The 25,082-nt window shown below is 46.3% G+C and overlaps 1 protein-coding gene across 2 annotated transcripts in view; it reads left to right on the top strand.

Moving 5' to 3' along the window:
• The first annotated feature begins 3,354 nt into the window (after positions 1 to 3,354).
• FOXO3 (forkhead box O3) overlaps positions 3,355 to 25,082 on the top strand; it is a 113,073-nt gene continuing 91,345 nt past the window's right edge. The window contains exons 1-2 of one of the 2 annotated variants that reach the window (XM_010965391.3): positions 3,355 to 3,492; positions 4,587 to 5,342. In XM_010965391.3, coding sequence (XP_010963693.2) covers positions 4,722 to 5,342 — 621 coding nt within the window. In that variant the 5' untranslated portion in view covers positions 3,355 to 3,492; positions 4,587 to 4,721. Of the gene's footprint in view, positions 3,493 to 4,586; positions 5,343 to 5,627; positions 5,653 to 25,082 lie in introns of those variants that run through there. The other variant, XM_010965392.3, reaches the window with a different exon arrangement.

Here is a 25,082-nt window from a genome sequence, read left to right as displayed (position 1 = left end):
ACCAAACATTCTAGTGCATCGGGAATGCTGGCATACCTTCCCGATTAACAAACCATAACTTACTCAGCTTTCCTATACTAAACACCTGGTGGGAGAAAGGAAGGACCAAGGAAGACTTCAAGGCGAAGTGAAAGGTCAAAGCAATTTCAGGCTAAAAGAGAACAATCACTGGGATTCAACCTCTGAGTTTTCAAAGGTTTGCCCACAGGGACACATTACAGATGTTAATTTTTTGGGTAAGATTCACATTTACCAAGCTGAATGTTTATAGTCACTGCCATTTGAAGTTTTGATCCTCAACTCATTTGACACTTACCCAACACTGTACGTACAACCTCTTGTATTTGTCTTGTACTGCTTTTAAACTCTTGAAATACTGAACTTCTAAACATCTCATCACTCCACTAAGACTGTAAAGCTTTTTGAGGGAAATAACTGTGTTTGTCCCCACCCCCTGATAGTTACTAAGAGGGTCACAATGAGCTCAGTTAATCTACTGAATCTTTAACTGTTCCATTTTGGGGGAATGTCCTTGGGATATACATTCTGTAAATGGACACTCAACATGTTTATAGAGGAAAGCTAACGGCCAAGAGCCTGGCCAGTGTAAACATATTCTTTCACCGTCTGTGCTTAATGACAAAGGATTGCTTAGATTTAGAGAAGGGGCGATTTGTCTTACAGTGTGTTAAAGTATTAAAAATGAGCAACTGAAAATCCTTTGGATTTTATGCTGTACCACAGTGCAAAGCCCTGGGTGAACTGGCCTCCTGGTTCTTCCTGAAAAGCAGAAAATCAGACTGATGGTGTGATGTATTCTACCCGGCTTTGGGCAGTTGAAGCTGAGTTCTGATTGTGCATCATAGTCGACACTACCAGATTATGAACCAAATGCAAACTCAGGCCTTCTCAGCGGGACAGGTCCACAAGGAGAGTAGAGGTTCCTCCCACGGAGGAGTAAGCCCAGGAAGCGGTCAGAGCTCTTTACCCCAAACTTGCCCCCTCCAAGAACAACCCGAAATAGATGCGCATTTGTGTGTGAGCAGAGGTGTACGTCTAAGAGACGAGCACACATGGACTCAGGACATTCGAGCAAGGGAGCGAAGGCACAAACCAGCAAAGGTGACGAGAATCCACCTCAGGTCCAAGGTGGTGTGTGCCAGTCAGTAAGTGAACGTGTGAAATCTGCTCCGGAACCAGTGACTGCGGAGCCTGGCCATGGCGAGCCCATTAGCACTTAAAGAAATAGGTGGCTTTGTTCCCGGAATATGAATAAGGGAGCCAAGCAGGGGCTTTAAAAAGGCAGCATTCTGAGGCGGGAGCATGTTCTCTGCGTGAGGCTAGGGCAGTGCGGGGAAACTGCAATCAGGCTCTCCAGCCCCAGCTGTCGGCTGTGCAGGAAGCCCGCACTGAGGACAGTCTTGCTAGCCGGTGAGCAGCGCTTGGCGAGGCCGTGGCGCGGCCCCGCCGCGTCCCCTAGCCGGCACAAGCGGCCCTACTCGCCCGCCCCTCCGCTGCGCGGGCAGCACAACATTCCATTTAAAAATAACACCCACGTGCGCTGGTAAACAAGCGCGCGCGGCTACCCGTGCCGCGCGCCCCGGGCGAGCCTGTGCGGCGCGCGCCCGCCCTCCTCCCGCACGTGTCTGCCGGCTCCGCCCGTGCCCAGCCGCGCCAGCGCGGCCCAGTCTCCGCCCTCTCGGAGGGCCGCGCACCGCCCCCAGCCCCGCAGCTCCTAGGCCCTAGGCGCACCCCGCAGAGTACTCTCCAACTTTCATCCTCTGACGCCACCTCATCGCAGTAGAACCCATCGCCTCATGTCTGCTTCCCTTTCCCTCCCCGTCCTCTCACGTTCCCCTCCTTTTAACTCTCCTTCCCGTCAGCGCGCGAAGGATTGGCTTCTGGTTCGTCCTCTGTCCTCTCCTTCCTTCGAATTTTACTCGATTGTTTATTTGTTGGGGGGCGGAGGTGGGGGGCGGAGAAGGGCGTCTGGGGCCTGGAGACGGGTGGCCGCAGCCAGTCAGCGCGCAGCGTGGCTTGACGAGTAAGCGGCACAGCGAATGGCGACGCGGCACAGAGCTCCCGGGTCACGCGCGTGTGGATTCAATGACATCATCTGTTTGTACGCGTCGAACTAGCTTGGTGCAGGGGCGGGGCCATGCGTCACTTGAGTGACGGGTGCTGCGCAAAGCCTGGAGCCTGGAGACGGCCCTGTGGGCGGACTCTTGCGTATGCTGGGTTGGACCTTTTTGTGTCGGGTTGTACTTTTTTGTGTATCGGGTTATTGCGGAGCCCGCTCTGGACTCTAGGATACTTCCAGTGACTTGGAAGGATTTAAGGGGGAAAAATGATATTTATGAATCAAAGTGGGTAGATTTTGGTGTGCGTGTCGCTTGTAGTGCATTCTTAGCGCACAATGAACGACTTGGGTACTGATTGTAGGATAAGGACTTGTGACGATGTTTTTCTAAATCTAAAGGAGTATCTTTCTTTTAAAAAGTAAAAAATGCACAATTAGCTATTTTGTCGTCATTTAAACATTAGACTTATTATTTCCCATTCACAGTTGTTCAAATTCTGTTCCTGCATTTAGGAATGTGGAAAAATTTGCTTTTCTCCATAGTTAACACTTCTCTCGTTTGCCGTGAAATTCATGAAAAGTAACACTATTGCGATCAAGCGTCCTAGGTTAGAGACTCAGTGGAAACCAACTGGTACCTGATCAAATCTGAGGGCGTCAGCGTATGGAAGTCCTAAGGGTACCAACATCTTTGCTTGTCAGTATTTACACGCCGAGGTAACCCTTGCCATCTGCAGTCAGCATCTTATCTTGGGTGTTACCTGGTGTCAGGTTCTTATGGGGAACAGGACACCAGGGCGGGCCCAGAGCCTAGCGGAGGGACACGCAAGCTGGGGACCCTGGTGCCAGGTACTCTGCTCTGTCTGAGTCAGGCAGGCTACACGACTGCGGTCGTGGGCCGTTTGGGGCTCTGCGCTCCTCCCTCCCTCTTCTCCTGGACCAGCGCCGCGCTTTGTTGTTGAGGCTCTTGGGAGGGAGGAGGAGCCCGCTTGAGACAGCTGCGGGAGCCCGCTTGAGTTCTGGCTCCCAGCGCGCGCCCTGACACCCAGGCCCGCATCCCCGCGGAGCCGGGCCGCGCAGGCGCGCGCGCGCACACACGCACACGAGCACACCCAGGCCCGCCACCCAGCCCTCCCTCTGGGCGGGGACCCGCCCGCCGTCAGCCTAGGTTGAGGCGCCCTGCGTGTGTCTATAACTTTGTGCTGCTGCCGCGGCTGCCCTGCTCGTGGAAGGGAGGAGGAGGAATGTGGAAGGCGGCGGCGCGCAGGCCGACAGGCGGTTCTTCAGCCGGGCTGTGGTGGCGGCCCGAGTGCCTCTCCTTGGCCGAGGTTGCGCGCCCCCTCCTCGCCGTGCCCCGGGCCCGCGCGGGATTGTGCGTCCTCCCTCCTCGTCCCTGAAGGGAAGGAACCGAGGTAGGCGCCAGAGAGGTGCAGCGGGGCGACCGCCTTCTCGGTGACTCCGGATCTGCTTCCGAGCTGAGCCAGGCTCTTCCCTTTTCCCTCCCCGTGACTCGGTGTGCGCGCCCCCTCTTCTCTCCCGCTAGTGTTTTTAAATTAGGACTTGAGTGAAGGGGGGAAACTGTCAAGATGGCAGCAGCGGGAGCACGGAGGTGATGAACGTGCTAGTCCGGGTTTTCTGGCCGCCCGGGATATCTGGCGTTTCCCGACCTGTTGGAAGATTTACGTTATGACTCGCCCCTCCCCCCACCTTTACAGGGAAGTGGGTGGAGGGCAGAACGCCTGCGAGAAAATAAACCACACAAATCCCAAAAGTAGCCGTTCCTGCTCAGCTCGACCCTTTACAAACACCCGCCGAGCTGCTTGCCCCCCTTCTTCCTGTCTTCCTTTTTTTTCTGGAAGTGACATGGGCCTGTTTGCGCTCGGACCCAGGTTCGCCCTCCTGGCCCCCAGGGGAAGAGAGAAGGGAACTGCTGGCGCGGTCCCGGGCTCGGGCGCTCTGCTGTGAGAGGGGTCGCAGGGGATGCAGAGGCAGCTGGGCTGGGGCCGGGGAGAAGAGCCGAAGACGCCACAGACTTTGGTGGCGGCGTCGCAGGAAGCACTTGAGCGGGCCAGAGCGAAACATAAACAAATGCACGCTCGCACGGACTCTGGCTCCGACCGAGGCTCGGCTGCGCCAGCTCTGGCTGTTGCCCGCTTTAAAGGCGCGGCCGCGCCCCTCCCCCTTCCCCCGCCCCTCCCCCTTCCCCCCCGTCCAGCCACCTAGCCATGGAGAGACCTGCAGCTCTGGCAGCCGCGGCGTTGGCGGCAGAGGGGGGAGGGGGGCTGCCCCGTGCGAGCCCGTCGATTCGCTCCCGTCTCCCCCGCGGCCTGGCCGGGGGGCGGCGTCTGCTGCGCCAGGTTCGCGGGACGCACGTCTCCAGGTCTGCCTGCTCCTGGGAGGCGGGTGCGGTGCAGTCGGGGAGCGGCGGCGGTGGGCAAGGACTCGCGGAGGACTGGGCTGTAGCCCGGGATAACCAACTCTCCTCTCTCCTCTGGTGCTTCCCTAGGCAGCAGCAGTAGCAGCGGCAGCGGTGCCCAGGAGCCTGAGCCTTCGCAGTGTTCTCGTCCCTCCCCCGCCGCACCCCGCCCCAGCGCGAGAGGAGAGCTCGAGAGCCCGAGCTCCGGGCAGGCGGGCGCCGAAGATGGCAGAGGCGCCAGCCTCCCCGGCCCCTCTCTCTCCGCTGGAAGTGGAGCTGGACCCGGAGTTCGAGCCCCAGAGCCGGCCGCGCTCCTGTACGTGGCCCCTGCAGAGGCCAGAGCTCCAGGGGAGCCCGGCCAAGCCCTCGGGGGAGGCGGCCGCTGACTCCATGATCCCCGAGGAGGAGGACGATGAAGACGACGAAGACGGCGGCAGTAGGGCCAGCTCGGCCATGGCCATCGGCGGCGGCGGCGGGGCCGGCCCCCTGGGCTCTGGGTTGCTTCTTGAGGACTCGGCCCGGCTGCTGGCTACCGGAGGGCAGGACGCCGGGTCCGGGCCAGCCCCTGTGACTGGCGCGCTGAGCGGGGGGACGCAGACGCCGCTGCAGCCTCAGCAGCCTCTGCCGCCGCCCCAGCCAGGGGCGGCTGGGGGCTCCGGGCAGCCGAGGAAATGCTCGTCGCGACGGAACGCCTGGGGGAACCTGTCCTACGCCGACCTGATCACTCGTGCTATCGAGAGCTCCCCGGACAAACGGCTCACTCTATCCCAGATCTACGAGTGGATGGTGCGCTGCGTGCCCTACTTCAAGGATAAGGGCGACAGCAACAGCTCTGCCGGCTGGAAGGTGCGTACTCACCTCGGGCAGGCGGCTGGACCCGCCAGGCCTCCTGCGCAGTGCGAGGCGCACCTTCGATTCCTGGGAGCGCGCCTGCCGGCGCCGGGGAGAGGGGTAGGCAGGGAGACTTTGGGCGTTCTGTGTGACCTCCGGAGGCGGGAAACCCGGGGGTGGCGATGGAGGCGGTGGGAGGGGGAGAGGAGGCTCCTGGCGAAGCCTCGGGCAAGGCCAGGTGTGGAGATGGGGCCAGGGACGCCAGCGAGGGAAGGACGGACGGACAGGAGTGCGTTTGTTGGATTCTCAGGTCAGCGCGGAGGAGGTAGGTCCACGGCCAACTTTGGAGTAGAATTCACCGTAGTGGAGGTGTGGAGAGGCCCCTGCTGGTGGAGTGAGGGGATGTCGGGGAATGTTTGGGAGTTGGTGCCTGGATGAGGGGTTAGATTTGTGGTCTCTTGCCGGTCTCAGGAGCATGGTGCGTTGTGACTAGCTGGATGAGAATCTTTCTGTTCAAGTTTCGGGTTTTTGGGTGTTAACTCCCACAGGCACATCGATACCATTACAAAAAGCGGTGGTTGTAAACCTTTTCCTGGCCTGCTCTCTTTCCTTGCCTGTGTTGACAACTTAATTTCTCAGAGATGTCTCAACGGTAAACCTGCCTCCGAGTAGCCTCAGAGATGATCTGGGGCCTGGAACCGGCCAGCCCTGCCACCTCAGCGGGGACTGGCAGCCCCTGCTGCTCCCAGTGAGGCGTGGACTCAGGCGCTGTTTGAGGCAGGGATTCCTGGTGTGGATGACGGGGTCCTAGCGGTTAACCTAGGCCTTGGGGGTGGGGTGGGGAGAGGGGGGTTTGCTGGCAGGGCTGGACCGTAATGGCTTCTACCTGTAAGTGAACCAAAGAAAGGCTCTCTACCGCTCCTTTTCAGCCTCTTGGGGCACTGGACACGTGGTAGGGAGAGGTGTGGAAAGGCCTATGATGTAATGACTTCCTGCAGTTGGACATCCAAAGAGATTAACTCCTATGCCCCTTCTGGGCTGCTGATACCCAGCTGCTTTACTCTTGCCAGTTCCTCATCCTCCTGGCCCCATCTCCCAGGCAAAAGAGTCCTCTGCAGTTGAGATATATATCGTTTATCAGTTGCTTCTATTGACAAGTTAGGTTTTTTAGTGTTTTTTTTCTTTGTTAATTAAAGAGGTAGTCGCTTCCTCCTGCTGTTACTTCTTACATTGTCTTTGGGGAGCCCTGCATCTGCCTGGGTTCCAGTGGGTGTATAAAATAACAGTTTGACCTTAATGGAGAACTGAAGCACTGGAGAGGAGTCTGATTATGAAAAAGCTAAAGAATTTAGTGTATTGACGTATTTGCATTAAAACTTTGCAAAGTGCTTTAAAAGTTTTTTTTAATGGCTATATTAGAGAGGGCTGGTTTAGATACTTTGAAAGCAAAACATGTGTTTTGATATTGTTCCACAAATCTGTGTGTCCTTTTACAAATGTTGACATTATGAATCTTACATTTGATTTAATTTTATTGCTTTGCAAAGGAATGCCAGTTGTGTGATATGATGGCTATTTACTCAAAGAATGGGAGTTCCATTTCAAAGCAGTGCTAATGTGATACCATTTAAAACTGAGTTTCTAAGTGGATAGCAAGGGTTCATCTCAGTGTACAGTGTCAGTGAGAGGTGAGTTTATGGGATCTAAGAAGATGGATTTGGAATATTTTTCAGATTTCCCACACTTGAAATTTAGTCCTGCATGTTTTGAATTTGGTGCAAAGAATCTCTTAGCTAAAAGTTATTTTTAATTTAAGTTTATGTAGAAAAAGTTTTCACCTTTCTTATGATTTTAAGATTACAAAAGGAATTTTAACTCCACAAATAACATTTCTTATGTTGTGTTTATAGTTATAATACCAGTAAAATGGTATTTGTTTTTTGGTTTTTAGGTTTTTTTAATATTCATGTGAGAAAATGGTATTACCAAAAATAGCCATGAATTGAGACTGGATTAGATATGTTTTCATGTAGCTTGCAGGATTTGCAATAGAGATTTCAGGCCTAGTCATAAACTCTGGTTTTATGTCCTAACCATTTTTGTGTCTCATGATTTCTTCTTTTCCTTCTCTGCTATCTCATCTATCTTTAACTAAAATCTTATGAATTATTGTAAATTGAAACTGTCAAGCCTCAACATGTTTAATACAGAGCACACATTTTATGATTATTTTTATTTTGAAAATTTACACCAGTTCCATTTCTGAGTATCATGTGAAAAACTAACGCTTAAAGACTATAGGGATATAATTTAAACAATTTTTGCGTGATGACCTTTATCAAAAGATGCAGCCATGCAGGAACTTCCAAATCTTTGATGGAGAAGGCCTTTTGAAACTGGGGCTGCTGGTTTCACATTCCAATTATGACTAATAGCCAAACTTTTTTGTGCTTGTGGTTTAGTGGGGGTGGAAGGAGAGGGAGAGGTCAGGAGCAAATTGTGACCCATTTCCATGCATCCAAGCTTCAGGAGTTGATTCCTATCATGATTAGTCATTTTGGAAACATGAATGTGCCTTTAAACCACACTACTTTCATCCTGAGTTATGCATTCAGGTTTTTTACTTCTAAAAATGTCTAGAATTCAGATTAATCTCCCCTAGTCAGGTGTGCACATTCACAGAGTATGTAGGGTCTAGGCCTTACTTCTTTTGTGGCTTTTTGGGCCATTGCATTGTGAGATCTTGTGACCAGAATTACCACCCTAAAATCATAGAACAAATTAGAAAAGAGGCCTAGGAGATCAGAATCGAGACCAGTGGTTCAAAGCCCTGGGAGCTTTTAAAAAATGCAGATATCCAGAGAATCTGATTTAATTGGGCTGGTGTGTGAGCATTGGTTGGTGGGGGTTTTTTTTGTTTTTTGTTTTATTTTGAAATTTCTCAGCTGATTCTAATGTACAGCTAGGATGAGGTTTGCTGATCTAGTTCACCCCCTTTTTTAATAGGTCAAGAACCTGATTCTTCAAGGTAATGACTTTAAGACCACACAGCTATTTAGTACAAGAGGTAATTAGTAGCCACTGTTCTAGAGGTCTTCTTTATCTCACTTTTTCTTTTTAAATTGATCTTTCTTTCAGGTTATTTACTGAGTAGTGTTACACAAGTAGATGTTACTTTCCTGAAAAGCGTATTTGCCTCTCAGTCTTAAAACATCTTGGTTATTATTTCAGCATCAGAAGGATGGGCATATATTGACGGAGGCTGAGTGAGTGCACAGTGTTTGTCAAGCTGTCCAATGCCTATTGGTTTGGGTACTTAGGAACTATGAAGTGATGAAGGTGGCAAAAAAAGAGAGCATTTTAACAAAAGGAGGAAGCTCTTGGTTAACTTCAGTCTGTCAGATGCACACTGTGCCGGGGAGGAGGGTGATGGCTATCTCACAGGTCTCCTTTAGGTATTAAAGTAGAAATGAATAATCAGATGTGGTTAAGAGGGGAAAAGGTTACATTTCCTTTGATTCCGATTAAGTTTACTTGCACTGCACCCAAATTGAACTGGTGAGTTCTCTCATTTCCTCCTGTCTCGGGCAGACCTCTGGAACTCTAAGGTTTACCTGGCCAGGCCCATTTATCGCTAATTCTCCTACACATGCCCACACAGCTTCATTTCCCCTGGGTCAGGGCACGATCCTGTTAAGTAGCCATGAGCTTCTTTGGTGGCTCCTACAATTTCACAGATGTAAGGTACTACGACAACTTCTGCTGCTGCAGAGGATGATTCTTCAAGAGATTGAGTCTTCCTTTCCCTGAGGGTGTGTCCTCTTACAGATTCTTCCCAAGGTGAAAAGATGCTGGTTCACGTCCTCACCATTCCCATTCTTCAGATGACTGCCTCTGGTTCCTTTGCAACGTGCTGTATTAAGAGAATGTTATTTTAACAGCAACTTTGATGTTTAAAAATATTTTTTTAAATTTCAAAATGACAAAGTCATAGTAATTCCATATTGGCCTCTAATTTTGACCTCAGTCACCTTCTGGAATAACTCATCAAAGGACCAGTTATGGTCATGCCGTGTATGAGGAATCTGTCTTCTGCTTGGCCCATGTTGCCAGAGTGCTGTTTTGTAATTTCCTTTGGCAGTACTGTCTTCGTCAGTGATTCTCAGCTAACATACTTCCTCTTCCTATAGCAGCAGTACAGTAGGGGGACTGTTTTTCTTCTTTTTCAAAGCTGTGTCATCAACCTATGAAGTGAAGAAATTGGCCCTTTTAGACTTTGATCTATGAGCCCCGTGTAACAGAGAGACTCTTAAAAAGAAGTTAAGTCTTTGTTTTGATATGTTTATCTCCTTCTTAGAAAATGAAATGAAACTATGCAGACTTATTTTTAGGAGTTTTTAGGAGGGTTCTATTTTAAGAGAATGACACCATAGAAGAACATCTTGTAGTTAAACTTTTTAATACTTGTGATTCTTACTTGAAACCTGTAAGATATTTTTATTTGCAAAATTAGTGAGGAGGCTTTATCCCACTAAAAAATCATTTACTTGGCATGCAAAAAGTTTAGCAGATACCATTCATCCAAAGATCTTGACAGAAATGCAAAGGTAAGACTGTTTAGGCCTGTGCCTTCTGGTGAGGTACCCAGCTTACCGATTGCTGGTCAGATTCCACATTCCTGGGGCTGGTGAGAATATGGAATTTATTTTATCTTCACACCCATTCATCTTGTCTGTAGGGAACAGACTTGATCCTATTTTTGACTTGTTTTTCTCCTCACCTTTTCCTTTATCACGAATGGAGTGGCCCAGAGGGTCGCTTTGGTTTTAGAAGGAGCTGGGGATGACATATATGTAGGTGGGTGAGTACCAGTGGATGATACAGCTGGTGTACAGTAAGTGAGTAGAAGACTAGAAAGAGCAAACCCTTTTTACCCATTTGCATCTCATGCCATTTTATTCATTCAACAAATGTTTATCAAAGGCATACAGTGTGTAGGGCAGTCTGCTGGGTGCAGGGATATAGCGGTAGCACAAGGCAGATAAGGTTCTAGTTCACAGGAGTTGATGTTCTCCTGGGGGAAGACAGAAAATAAACATGCAAATCTGTGCTCTGTGAACTTGTCATTGCTGTCCCTTCTCTCTGCCTTTTTTCCCACTTGTACTTCTGCTTTCCTTAGTGCTTCAGCTCTGTGGAGGTTACCAGAAAATGGCAAAGGTGGTGTTGAGCTCTGGCTGGGTCCTGGCTTTAACTCCCTACAGATCATTTGCAGCTTCCTTTGGAGATGCAAGACCACTGTCCCATGGCTCCTGTAGTTTGGGAGGAGCTGGGGCCTTCCCAAGTCCACCCGGATTAGAGTCCTCCTATGGCCGTGGACTAATCTGGGATCCGCAGTTCTGTCTCGTGGGGCCATAGTGTAGGACTGGCCGCCCTCAGAGTGGGTGTGGAACTTCGTACAAATTATCTGCATTGCCTTTTGCCTCAAATTCAGAACTAAAAGAAGTTTTAGAGTTCATCTAACTGCTTCATTTTACAAGTGAGGAAACAGGTTGGGAGCATGTGAGTGACTAGCTCAGGGACCAGCAGCTAGCAGGGGTGGAGTTAGGATTGTGTCCATGTGAGCCCAGGGCACTAGTGTTCTGTAATGCCTGTTGCTAACCATTGTGGTTTCGCAGCTGTTCGAGTCAGTGCCTCCATCTCTGTAGACTCGCCTGCTCTCCCTCCCCCACCCTCTAGGCCGCTGCATTGCTCCGTTTGCATTCTCCATCAGTGCCCTCAGCTCACCTTGCTAGAAAAGCCTACTTTCTTAACCCTGTCCTACCCTGCCCACCCCCGACTCCTGCCTGTTTTGTCATTTTTCTGTGACTCCTGTATATTCTCAAGTACAGTGTAAAAGCCTTGAAAGCAGGGAAGGTGTCTAGCTGAGAAAAGCATTTCTGATACTTGGAGCTGCTTCTGGGATCCTTATGTCCTCAGCTCATGAGCTTAGCCTTGTCCTGGGACTCTGACACTGAAAGGGGGTGATGTGATTCAGGAGTGAGGTGATGTCCTGTGAAGAGTCTTTTGGATATTGTAGCTATGAAGGTGGATATTGATATAATGTCGTGTCACTACAAAATGATGCCATCTAAGACATTTCTCGCAGTTTCTTGTTTCCTAGGGTAGAAGTCCTTGAAAACTTTTTCAGTGTTAGTCACTACCCATCACAGAAACTAAGAGAAGCCTAATCTGCCAATGACCTTTCCTTAAGAAAAAGTTGAAATCCAATCTGCCCTCTGTGTGTGGACCCTGCTTTATGCAGCATCCATATGCCTGTTTAGAAAGAGTCCCCCTGGCATTGTTCAGCCTAAAATTTATTCACTCGCTTCTTACAGGAACAGAGATCTTATGTAAAACTAAGCTATCTGTGATGTTCTGCATCTGGGGGATAAGTCCCAGATGTACTTGAAGTTTTATATTTATGGCTTGGAAGATGGAAGTCACATACAAAGGAAGAAGAGATAGTGAGTCTGTGAGATGGAGCTTTCCAGGGCCAGGCTGCAGCTTTTCCGAAGTAGTTTTCTGAATAGGTGGTTAGGCTAGTGATTATCATAGAAGACCCCAGTTCTGATCACGTCACTACCCAGACAGACTCAGTATCTCTAACCATTTTATTCTTGAGCAGACAACTTTCACTTCTTGGTATTGCGATTTCCCCAACTGGAAAAAGACGTGCAACAGCACGCACCCATAGAGTATTGTGATGTATCAGTCCTTCCTGTAAAACATGAATGTATGATTAGAGTATGTTTCAAGTTGGTTTTTTTTTTCCCCACGAGTATTCATTTTCCACTTTTCTCTTGAACCTTTTTTTGAGGTTTTAATCTGGAGACTTTTTCTCTGCAGTGTGTTGTTCACTACTATGGGATAACATTACCAAGTACACCAACTTCTCTGATGGGCTGTGGGAGTTTCAGTAGTTGCTTCTGCAGTGTTGCCTGTGGTGAAAAAGCCAGGTTATCGTCTGGGGCTCACTATGCCCAGGTGTCCAGATGCACCCCCATCCTGCCGGGGAGAGGTGAGCACAGAGCAAGGAAAGCTTGTGGCACACTTATAGGGGCAAGGCCAAGGTAGGAAGTGACCCCTGCCCCAAACAAATAAACGGGATGCATTAACTTTCCTCTGGAGTGAATCCTCAATAAATTCAACAGATGCCTTTGGCAGTTTTTAGTATGTGTTTCGTAATTTCTTATTTATTTATTTGAAGGCTTTTGCGTGTGTATGTGTGGGAGAATCCACATCATATTTCCCCTTGTGTTTTAGATGTCTGGTGAAATTAATTACTTGGCTCCTGAAGCTATTGAGAATTTTCTTTAAATTTAGAGCCAGCAGAGGGAGTACACAAATCTTTAAACTGATCTCAAGTTTTTTTCCCCCTACATGGCTCAAATAATATCTTGGTTAAGACCAAAAAAGAACTCTAATACATAGTGTTTCCATGTAGCCTTATGTCATCATTAGAAAAGAATAATTTGGAAAGGGTGGGTGTTTAAAAACCTAAGGTAACTTTTTAAAGGAAACTTTGGTCTTCTAAGACCCATGGTCCACTTCCTATCCCCAAATAGTTAAATGAAAGCATTTTTAACTGAAAAATGTCTCCTTGGCCTTCATCTTTTTGCGACTCCACTCTTGATAATATATGTGAATGTCGATCTCTACTTAATACCAGACTTCACAGTATGTCAGGTGTCTGGATCAGTGGATTGTTCTGTGTTTTTGTGCTATTTTGATAGAGACTTTTGATATTTTCCAAGACTTCATTTTCCTATGGGTGAGAGAAGGGCAAAAGCTACATTATTCCTAATTTAGAGCATCCACTGGAGATGACAGCTTTGAAATTTTTATAATGTAAAATCCTGTAGTTCTGTGCAGCTGGAATTTGTCATCTCCCTCCACTTTGCCCCATATTTTGGTGGTGGTGGCTTATTTCAATTTGGGAGCTGTATTGGGCTGAATAGTATCCCCTGCAAATTCACATCCACCTGGAACCTCAGAATGTAACCTTATTTGGAAATAGGGTCTTCCCTGGGGGGTAAATTAAGATGAGGTCATATTGGATTCGTGTGGTCCCTAAATTTGGTGGCTGGTGTCCTTATAAGGAGAGGAGAGGACATGCTAGATGCAGATAAGACCGAAGAAAAGGTTATAGCAGTGCAGTTACAAGCCAGGGAGCTCCAGATTGCCCAGGGCCTGGCAGAAGCTAGGCAGAGGCCAGGAAGGATCCTGCCCTGGAGCCTTCAGAGGGAGCATGGCCCTGCCAACATTTGAATTTTGGACTTGTGTCCTCCAGAACTGTGAGAGAATCAGTTTTTGCTGTTTGAAGCCCCTAAGTCTGTGGTGATTTGTTTTGGTAGCCCTAGGAAGCAAGCACAGAAGCACAGGGATGGAAGAGAGGGGCAGGCAGGGTTGCAGATAGAGGCGGAGAATGAAAAGGGTTTATTTGTTTTTATTGAGACATGTTGGACATACAACATTATTAGCGTCAGGTGTACAACGTAATGATTCGGTATTGACGTGTGTTGCGAAACGATCATCACCATAAGTCCAGTTCACATTTTTTTTTCTTGTAATGAGAACTTCTAGGGTTTACTCTCTTAGCAGCTTTCAATATGTATAATATTAACTATAATCAGCATGCTGTATTTTACATCCCTGGGACTTATTTATTTTATAACTGGAAGTTTGTACCTTTTGACTCCCTTCACCCACTTCACCCTTCCCAGCAAAAAGGTTTTGCTTAGATTAAAATTAAAATGTTAATCATTCATAGGCTACTTACTAGTAATTTAAATTTCTTCTCTCTTCATCCTGCTGTGAGGTGCAGGAGGGAGGCATGAGTTCCCCAGTGAGAACTACTAGAACCTGCCCCTCCCTCCCACTTCTAATAGCCTGTGTCATGGACTCCCTCCCTAACCCTCCTTCTCTCCTTATTGAATTTCTTCTTAGTCCATTTCGTGAAGCTGGTGAAATGGCTTTGCTTGTGGAGTGTGGACTAAGGCCATGAGACCTGGCTGAGAGCTTTGGTCTAGAAGAGTCAGTCTTTGTGGGGAGGGAGCCTCCTGGGTCCTCAGTGGACAGATGGAGTTGGGGAAGCATTCTTCCCCGTCCCAGTCAGGCTTGGGAAGATGGAGCTCCATCAGGGTGCCTCCCATCATGGTGGTAGTAAGGCCAGTTCATAATCTCCCAGAGTCCCCTGGGCTCCTCCTGTTCTTGATTCAAAGCCTTTCAAAGTCTCACAAACTTGAGGGTTCAGGCTTACGTCCCTTCTGTAGACATTTATGTCCAAAAACCCCAACATCCTGATGAAGCATAGAACATAGTCCTCACAGAAGTAGCAGCAGGTATTTTCTAGGTACATAGTAGGCCTTTGGGTGAATTGCTCAGAAGTATTTAAGAATCAGAATTGCATCTTTTCTCGTATTTCCAAATGATATTTTTGGGAAGGGGAGCCAGGGTTAAATATCAGTTGGAAATACTGTTTTTTACAGTAAAAGACGAGTGGACACAAGATTTTCTGAAGCCCAGTTATAATAATAATGATAATAAGAGTGACTATGATTTATTGAACACTTACTCTGTGCCAGTTACTCAGCTAAGTATTTTGCATGTAATGATACTCCTAGGCATTTAAATATAAATCCCAATTTAAAGACAAGGAACTGTTTCAGAGAAATTTAAGTAAATTGCTTAAGATTGAAACCCAGGTTTCTTTGGCTGTAGAACTTTTTCCTTTTCTGCTGCTCTACTGCCTCCTGAGTGTGGGTGGGACTTTTGGTGGGGGTGGGATAAAACAATAAAATTAAATAGCTGCCATGTAAAAAGTTGCTACTATGTGGCTCATTCTTTATATATAATCACCAATCCTCACGTTAACCTTCAGAATAAGGTCTTGAATGTTTTATCTTCCCAGTTGTGGCTGACTCAGGGTAACTAACACCTCTCTGTACTGGTGGTGGGGAGTGGACATAGACCCGGGATTTAGGCTCCTTCTCTTGATTTTGCGCAAGCTAACACTTTTTGAGAATTCGGTCAGTGCCTGGGCTCTTAGTGGGGGAGTCTGATATGGGGATTCTCATTTCTGCTGGGTCACTGTCTTGTGTAACTGTGGTTTACTATGGGTCAGATACAAAGTGTACTAGTATTTAGAACTAATAGAGTGGTACACACTGTAGAAATCCTCAGGGTTGGGCTATTTCCTCTGAGAAATTTCTGCCTTGGGAGAACAAGGTATCTGTTTCTGTAACCTTCAGGTGGGTAGGTGAATGGCTACACCTCCACCAGGAAAAACGGATTTCAGGGGAAAAAAAAAGAACATTTATAAGAAGTTTCTAGCAGAAGTGTGGTTGCCAAATCAGAGCTCATAAAGATATTAAACATATTTTTTGAGGTGGTTGACTCTTTGCAGTGCAGTTACTGAGGGGTTTAAAGGCAAGCACCAAGACACAGACAGAAAATGTTGCATAATACAAGTTGCTGGCCAGGCTCAAATGTTTATCTCTACTAAGGAGCTTACTGCTTTTGTCTTCAAGGTAAAAGTATGTATGGATAGAACCTAAAAGGATGGTTTTAATTGGCCGCTGGAATGCAGCACCCATGTGCCCTGAGATAAAGTATGGGTTGTAGAACACTAATCCCGTGTGTGTTGGAAAAAATTTCAGAACTCTCAGTTTCACAGTAAAGATAGGTGAGTAGTGTCTGGATAGTGTCCAGAAGATAGACTGAAACCCTATGATAAATGCGGAGCAGGCCGAATGGCTGTGCCCGATAACTGGATACAGCCAGGGTGTGGGGGAGGGTGGGGGGCCGGAGGCAGTTGCAAAGAAGGTTGCTTGGCCAACGTGGAATTTTAAAGGTGTAACTCTGGGCACAAACTTGAAGTTTAAGGAGGACATGAAATTATATCCAATACGACTTGTTAGATGAATCCTTGAAAATCAGTACTGGATTAAAAAGATCAAGTTAAGTCATTAATTCACATAATTCAAATCTCAAAACTGCTTTTTTCCTGAAATATCCTAGTAATTGATTTTAAAAATGATACTTCTTTCATCATAAATTATCTAAGTTATTGCCTTGGTTCCATATTTCATATTAAGCTTGGCTGAGTGATGTTTAAAGCTTCCTCCTCATCTTCTTCTCCCTTCTCTTTTTTATTTTTATTTACTTAATTTTGTTTTTTAAAAACTCGATATAACTTAATTTTCTTCTAATACTGTAGTGGTTTCCTAAAGTAAAACATTTTCTCTAGATGTCTCCATTGGAACTTGTCATGTTGGTAAATTACTTTAAAAAATGCTATCTAATTTAAAACTCAGTTTTGCTGTATATTTTTCCTAGAATTTTCATGTTATATGATAGCTGACTTGGGGCTTCCTACCAGCATTCGTTTCCGAATTAAGGACTTACTAATCTCACCCTTCATACGTTTGCATCTTGCTCTGTATTTGGGTACCTTTTCCCTCCCAGCTTGGTAGAATGAGAAAGGACATATCCTTAATCATTAGTTATTTGTAAGAATGTTCCCATTGACAGCGTTAATTTGCCATGTATGAATATACCTGTCATGTAAATAACCAGTGACCACAGACTACATTTTAAGCAAGATAATTTTTTTTTCCTTAAGTAAATACTGAAACACTCCTGAATTTATTTAAAAGAACAATGATCAGTTAGTTCAGGGCATCATTTGTGTAACCCTGAGAAACCCGGAGTGGATGCTGGAAATGTTGTAGGCCTGGTTATTTTAAAGTTATCTTCCAGTGGATACAGGTGTGAGCGTGCTTGCTTTGGCACACTTGGGCTCTTAAGCTCCTGATAGATAACTTCCTAGGTGAGCTGGTGTCCTGTTTCTTGAAATTAGTGGCCTAGATCAGGTCTTCTATCTCCAGCTCTGTCCAATAAAGATAAGCTTACAGACTTCTGCTTGAATAGATGCATGTCCTCTGCTGAACTGAATTATCTAAATCAGTCCTATTTAGTCTTCTTCCTTTCCAAGAAAGATCCTTTTTTTCAGGCTGAAATTCTTGGTGATCTGAGCCATATTTTAGGCTTTACCACATTCAACCTTCATGTCTGTTGCCAAGATGAAATTTGGCACCTGATTGTAGGCCTCTTTCAGTAGGTGCTCTTTGGGAGGAAGGGAGAGGTTTCTTCCTACAGTCTCATAAAATCAGGGAGTGCTTTGAGTTAATTTGTGGGCAGTCAGTACTGGATTAAGTGAAGTACCACGTGTCAAATTAGGAAAGCTAATTTGTGCTAGTGAAAACTACCATCTTCCAAATTGATTTTAACATAATGACTTAACAAATGAATGTTTTTATCAAAAACTACCATTGTCATTTTTAAGATGCAGATTTATCCACATCTTGGTTTTCTAATCACATCAAAAGCTTTAAAGTGATGGATCGATTTTAACTTAACACAGTGGGAAGACATCTGGGTTTTTCTCTCTGGGCTCCCAGTGTTGGCCCTGGAGTGAGCAGAGATCATTTCCACCTGATGTCTGTCTGTTACCTGCGCTGAGATTCCCTGCTCTGTTCACTGACCACCCACACCGTGTTCCTCCAACTGGTCTGTTTGGTGTTCATCTTCTGCCTTAAGCAGGATCATAAAGCTTTCAAATATCTTTTCCAGTTTGTTATCTCATGCATCTGTGCTAGTCAAGTAGGAAGAGAAGAAAATAACTCTATTTTGGTTTTATCATCTGCATCACATGATTTTACAACTTTGAAAACTTGCTTGTCATTGTGGTTACTGGGGAGATAATTTCAGTTACCAAGTGCTATGAGAGTTACTGCTTCACTCTCTTCCTTCTTGCCTCCCCCTTTAGAAAAAGACATTTAATTTTGCTAAGGGATATATTTTATTGTTTTTCTGGCACGTGATTTCAAAGTTGAACCTTTAGAGGGTATGTTTGTGAGACGTTAAAGCTCTCTGCCTCAAGTTCCTAGTTATTAATGCTTCTAAAAAAAAAAGTACACCTTATTAAAAGGGTTTCCTGATGTGTCCTTTGGACTGTTGCCATGTCTTTGGCAAATGAGGGTACTTCTTTGATTATCTAGCTGTTTCTGATTTTTGAACCTGAGACTGCCAGCATTGGGTTGACCCTTTGATCAGTCTCAGAATCTAAGCCTCAGTTTTACTTGTCCTAGTCGCTCCCAGCTGCTCTCCCATTCTTTTCTCCCTCCTTTTATGCCATTAGACGGTATCTAAAGGGGACTTACTGCCCTTCTCTCTTTCCCATCACCCGTTCTCTCTCTGTGACCTTGCTCCTGCATCAGTGGTTTTCAGCCTTGGCTGCATTTAAGAGTCACGGGGAGCTTTGGAAAACAACAGTGTCTAAGAAAAAGACAAATATTATATATCACTTATATGTGGAATCTAAAAAAATGATACAAGTGAACATATTATTTACAAAACAGAAACAGACTAAGACTTGGGAAACAAACTTTTGGTTACCAAAGGGGAAAGGGCAGGAGGGATAAATTAGGAGTATAGGATTAACAGATACTACCAAATATAAAATAAACAAGGACCTACTGTATAGCACAGGGACTAAACACAGTATCTTGGCAATAACCTATAATGGAAAAGAAGCTGAAGTAGAATATATGTATCTGAATCACTTTCCTGTACACCTGGAACTAACACAGTATTGTCATCAACTATACTTCCATTAAAGAAAAAAAAAGAAAACACCAATGTCTAGGTGCCATCTTAGGTCAGAATCTAGGTCTGGGGTCTGGGCAACTATATTTTTTAAAGCTTGTAGGTAGTTACAGTGTACAGTTAGGGTTGAGAACATTGTCTTAGGAAAATGAGAGATTTTGGCTGTGATACGTATCAACTATTTCAGTAATGACTTTAAGACCTATTTCCACCCTCTCTTCTGTGGGGAGATTACAAGGTGGAGTCTGCTCCCCGGAAGCTCCATGTAAAAAGGAAGGACGCTGTCAAATTGGGATCTAAGTGAACAGTTGGCTTCCAGGACAAGGGCATCATTACTGAGTAAACTGTGTTTAAATAGGATGTTCTCCTTTCTTTGATGGAAACGAATGTGGTTTCTTAAGAGCTTCCAACTCCCACTTGTTTTTCTAGTCTCCACTGGACCCTAGTTAACTATTTTTGAAGCTTTCAGGAATTGGTAAGAAGAGATGGTGCTATTTCAAGTCATTGCATGAGTCTTGAGATCCGAAACACGTACACTCACTCTCCCTCTTTTGTGCAACCTAATCTGATGTAGAAATTAGAGGCAGAGGGCTCCACGGCATTCTCATGCATTACGCTAACACTTCTCAAAGCACGGTCTCCACACAGTAGCATCAGCATCACCCAGGAACTTGTTGGGAATTCAGATTCTTGGGCCCACCCCAGACGTACTGACTCAGACACTCTGAACCCAGCAATCTGTGTTGTCACAGGTCTCGGGGTAATTCTGCTGCAAGCTGAAGTTTGAGAACCACTGCTTTGAGTCATTTGCTGAGTCTGGAATTCTTCTGGGGGCAGATCAGGAGTGAAAAATCAAGATTCTCATGCCATCCTGACTTCAGAGGCCTGACAGGAGTGGGAAAGATGAACAGAGAGCTTGCGGTGGTATCTGTGGAGATGTACCAGAGTCCCCGGCCCTGGAGAATATTCCAGATCCTTGTTGCTGGGTAGCTTTCTGTGTTGTCAGCCCCCCACCCCCACCCCAGCAATAATAAAGAGTCTGCTCGGGTGCACAGAGGAGGCCAAGGGTTCATCCTGGCGCATGTACTGTGTTCAGGACACTTCTGTTTAGGTCGATTCTTGCTGTTTTGTGATCTTTCCCCCTTGTTTGTTTTGGTCTTTGGGGAATGTTCCTCGTGTAAGAGCAGCTGCATGGCACAGGGAAGCTGTCGCACTGACTCATCCGCAGACGGACATGGGATGTGTGGGAGAGAGATAAGATTAAAATGTGCTGGGTGTAATCAATGTGAGAGGGCGAGCGGAGTGAGGGGGAAAGTGGTGCTGCTTTCACGCTGAGGTCAGAGGTGAGGCCGTGGTGGGGAGATGCTGTTCCCTTTCCTAACGGAGCAGGGCCTCTCCCACCACGAGGCAGAGCCAGGTGAAGATCAGAGCAAGTTTCTGCTGCTTGTCAGGGGCGTTGGATTCTGGCGTCCACGCTACAGGGCCTCCTGGGTAGCCGCTGGCTTTGGGAATATAAATAGTGTGAAGAACAGTGGGTTGCCCAGGTCTTGGAAGTTCATTTCAGGATCTCCTAGCAGCTGCTTCAGATGTTGCCCGAGATTCATCAATACTCTTATGTCTGACACATTGGGAAAAAAAAACGAAACCGAGATTAGTGTGGATTACAACTTTTTCTGCTACTGTAGCATACCTTTTCCTCCATGAAGCTCTGCCCGAGGTGACGTGGCTTTAGTGCTGAGCTTCAGAGGATCAGTGATCTGGGTTTTCTTCTTGGGAACAGGGAGGGAAGGTGAGTCACTCTCAGATTCACCAAGATTCTTGAGAAGGATCAAGCAGGCAGGTTCAGGTGTCGGGACATCAGAAGGGTCGTGCAGTGCTGGGGAAAGCGGCCTTGAGAGACTTGGTCTGGGGCAGGAGTTGGAGGAGAGTCCTCAACGTGGTGCCACTGACACCATGAGCAGCGTTCAGAATTGGACTCCAGGAGAGTGCGCGGGTCTTTTAAGAACAGAAGTCGATCAGATGGACCTGGTGGGAGCCTGAGTGCTTGGGACGGTGGGATGCTTTCCAGAGCTGCCACTGCTCACAGGTGAAATGATGCACATCCGTTCACTTCCATTTCTGTTTTTCTAAAGGATGGACTGCTGCTTGCATGTTTTGGAGGACAAGGTGGAGGGGGGTATGTTGGCAAAAAAATCTGGCCTTTTAAGGATGGATTTACAGAGAAGTAAAGTGCCTTAAGGAACTATCAGCCTCAGAAGCAAAAGCCTGCCTGGCAGCCACATAGAGGGATTGGCTCCCAGCCTGAGGTTCTGAGTCCTCAGTTCCCATGGCCCAGATCTGAAGATGAAAATAAGGGATATAGATCTGCTCAACACCCTTCAAAAATCCTCACTAGGGGTAGAGGAGGCCTCTGGTTTTGAGAAGATCATTGAACTCTGAATTCTAAAGGAAGGTTGTAATTGAAGTTAGAAAACTGTTATCCTCCCCCCTAAAAAAGGCAAAAAAACAATTGTATCTTCTGCCTGCATCGGTGCAAATCGGTGTGATATGTGCAGTCACAGCCTTAGGTTGACCCATCCTTTCCATGACTGTAATGAAAAGCTATTAATTGAACATCTATTACGTGCCAGGCACTGCTGTGGGCTTTAAGCATATTAGCTCTTCTTTACCGATGGGGAAACTGAGGGACAGAGGGTTACGTGGCTTGCTAAAGGCCACACACTTGGTAAGTGATAGAGGTGAGATACCTCTATCAGCATGTCTCCGCTGTGACTGAATAAGCTCCCAAATCAACAATTAATCCAAGCTCTAATCCAAAATCTATAAGGATTTTGACCTTATAAAACTGCCTGAGACCTCACTGGGCTGTTGCTTCCTACCATATCTCTCATTTTGGCTTAAAAGAGAAAGGAGGGGAGTTTGCACAATCTTCTGCTAAAATTGAGGCAGATGTGTTATACCTGGCTTGTCACTGTTTCAGAAACTGGAAGAACAGATGTGTGTGGTAGTAGACAAGCATTTACAGTGAACAAAAAAGGCTTTTAAGACTTGTATTCTTGTGAAGTGTAATTATTCTTGAGGATAGGATTCTCCAAACTGCCTGTTTTCTCCAGGGTGCAAAGCAGATGTAAGTGGTATTCCTTGCACTCCTCACCCACACAGGAAAAAGGAAAAATCACTTTTCTTTCTTTGCTGTTTTGCATATCCCTTTTATTTACTAGCCACTGAAGCAAGTGCCTACCAGCCGGATTTAGATTAAACATAGGGATCATCCTAAACATCGTGTTTTCCAGGTGTGAGGAGCAGACCCAGGGGCTTGTGACTCATCCTGGTGAGTGGAAGTGGAGGGGAAGGTGTGCCAAGAAGGCCACGGTGCCCAGCCCTGTGTGCTAGTGGGAGATGGTTTCTCATCCAAGAAGTCACATGGAAGTCTTTAGATTTAGTTGTAAGAACTCAGAAACATTTTTCTTCTCAGTTGTTTGGCTAATAATATTTTTAAAAGAGGTTAGATTTTTTAAAATGAAAATTTCGCATTCTGCATATAAACTGAGATGTCCTTAAAGACCTGAAGGAAAATACATGAGCTATTTGTAAGATAATGTATTTATCCTATTTAAATTAATACCCTTCAGGTAGATTTTTGTCCTGTGGATGATGAGTGACTCCTTCAGAAGATGTTAAGAGGTGGGGTTCTTTCTTTTTTGAAGAGACAGTCTTCAGGGCTGACTTTTGATATTTTGTTTTCTCTTGATTCCTGTATGTAAAGATAGGAAAGTCACATCTGACCCAGAAAAAATAATGCAGTGGGTTAAGCTACCCTTCGATCTATTATTCACCACCTGTGTTAGGTGTAACTGGCCTCACATCTGCCAGCCCAGCACTCTTGACTCTCAGTACCTAGACCTCCCTTCTCGGCAGCCCCACTTTATGTACTTAACAGTCCCCTGTCCATCTCAGTGGAACCTGTTACCTTAGGGATTTTCTAGGACAAGGACTGATCTGAGAAACAAATTAATGCTAAATTGACTATGGAGCCTCTTCTGAGTTCCGGAACTGAATGCCTTAGATGTTATCTGATTCATCCCTTAATTTTCTGGATGAGGAAATTGAGGATGAGAGATGCAAAGGTGTTTACCTGAAAGCACACAGGGAGGTCACTCTTAATTATGAACTGGCTTGGTGGTCACCATAAACGGTGGTCACCACCGTTTTTACAGAGGATGACCCGGCCTGCCATCTTGTGAGGGTATGTGCACATCCTGGTACCTGCCTGGACAGGGTCCTCACTTCAGACAGTCCTGCATCACCCTCCAGGAAGGAACAAGCTGTTCCAGCATGGAGGCCTTCTGTGGAAATACACCTGCAGGGGACTGCCTCAGGCAGCCAGGATGCTGCTTATAGACCTCCACACCTTGAAGAGTGACTTGCCTGGTGGCAGCCCTATACTCCAGAGTGATGGGGCCTGAGTTTTCTTAAGTGGTTGTAACGTGGAGGCTTTTGACTTTGGGAAGGAGTTACACTGCATTTAATGTTTCCAAGACTTGGTTACTTTGTGCCAGAGGAGCCGGCGCAGTTAGCTGAATCAGTGGCTTTAATTGGCAGCGATTTGCTGGGAAGGAAATTTGTGGTTCCATCAGTCCTAATGCTGGGCAGCCCCTATATTACATACTTTTGGGTATCTTTGTTGGGAATTAAGCCCCCCATACAGCCTTCTGTAACTATTAAAGTCTGATAATGCTAAGCTCTTTTGTAGGCATTGGAGAAATTTGGTAGTCTTTGGAACAAGCAGTTTCTTTGGCTTTGGCATTGAGAGCAAAAGTGCCCCTTTTTGTCACTTTTAATGTTACCAGGAGCTTTTAGACTTAGTACTGACTATTGACAGCTTTGTGGCAAATGGGATTTCTAATGCTGTGGTGAATTAATCTATATGAGCCTTAAAAGTGAACTAAAAATACAGCAAATTACCTGAATAAAACTCCTGTGAACAAAGTTTTTTTGGCCACATAAATTGTAGAAAGTTCTGGTCCCTCCCCAGCGGGTTGGTGGCCTTGGTGCTGGCTTTTATAGCTTCGGCCAGGGTCTGGGCCTAACCCCGGGGCTCACATGGCACGGTCATTTGGGGACAGGGCATGGGAATGTGTTGCCTGAGTCCCAGCCATGATTACTCATTAATGTGCTTTCATTCAGCCAACGTGGTGATGCGTGGAAGACCACGATGGTTGTAGAAGTGGGCATTGCCTCTGAGTGTTTGGTGTATTGAGTAATAGTGATGTGCACAGAAAGTCACACCGCTTCTTGGGCAACTGCACTCAGGAAGGCTCCTGTGGACCCAGAGTCTATCTCACCTGGAAAGAAAGGCAATCTTGCTGAGCTGTGCATCCTGGCGTGTATTTCTGCCCATCCATCGTTATTTTCACCTCTGATAATGAAAATTCTGACCATGCAGCATGTTGTTGGAGCTCATTTTCTGTTGCTGATAAAAGTAATACAGTAATCAAAGAATTCCTTGCAGAACTTTTGCAACCCTCAAGGAAAAGTGATAAAACACAGACCCTGCTTGATAGATTGCAGGGAACAGGGAGGAAGGAGTTGTCCTTCCTTTCATTTCAGCTCAGCTGTTTGTTTGTGTAGCTGTGAAAGAACACCGAGTCTGCTTTTTGTAAAGAAGATAAGTTGGCTCATCCCTAACACGCAGAGTGTTCGGTGGATTAATGAGTGGAAGGCACATGATAATATGTGGCACTTATGCAGTCTTCTGATGATTTCACCTACAATCTTGCCATCTGGAAACGTGTATTTCCTAGGATGCAGAGCCAATTTTGGATAAAACTGAGTCCAATGTGTACTTAAAAGTGGTTTAGATTTTCATTTGGCTAAAACCTAGGAGGCTGTAGACTAATAGAATAATAATGATAGCTCTTCCTAAGAAGCCCTGAAAAGCCTCAGAAGCACTCTGATGGGAGGTGAAAGGCAGGAATCTTCTATTTCACAGTGATGAAATTGAAACATGTTAGCCTGCACAGGGTCAGAGAGCTGTACCTTTGGAAA

Source organism: Camelus bactrianus, chromosome 8 (genome assembly GCF_048773025.1).
Source record: "Camelus bactrianus isolate YW-2024 breed Bactrian camel chromosome 8, ASM4877302v1, whole genome shotgun sequence".
NCBI classification, from domain to species: domain Eukaryota; kingdom Metazoa; phylum Chordata; class Mammalia; order Artiodactyla; family Camelidae; genus Camelus; species Camelus bactrianus.
Note: the sequence above shows the minus strand (reverse complement) of the source record. Positions and strands in the feature narration are given on the sequence as shown.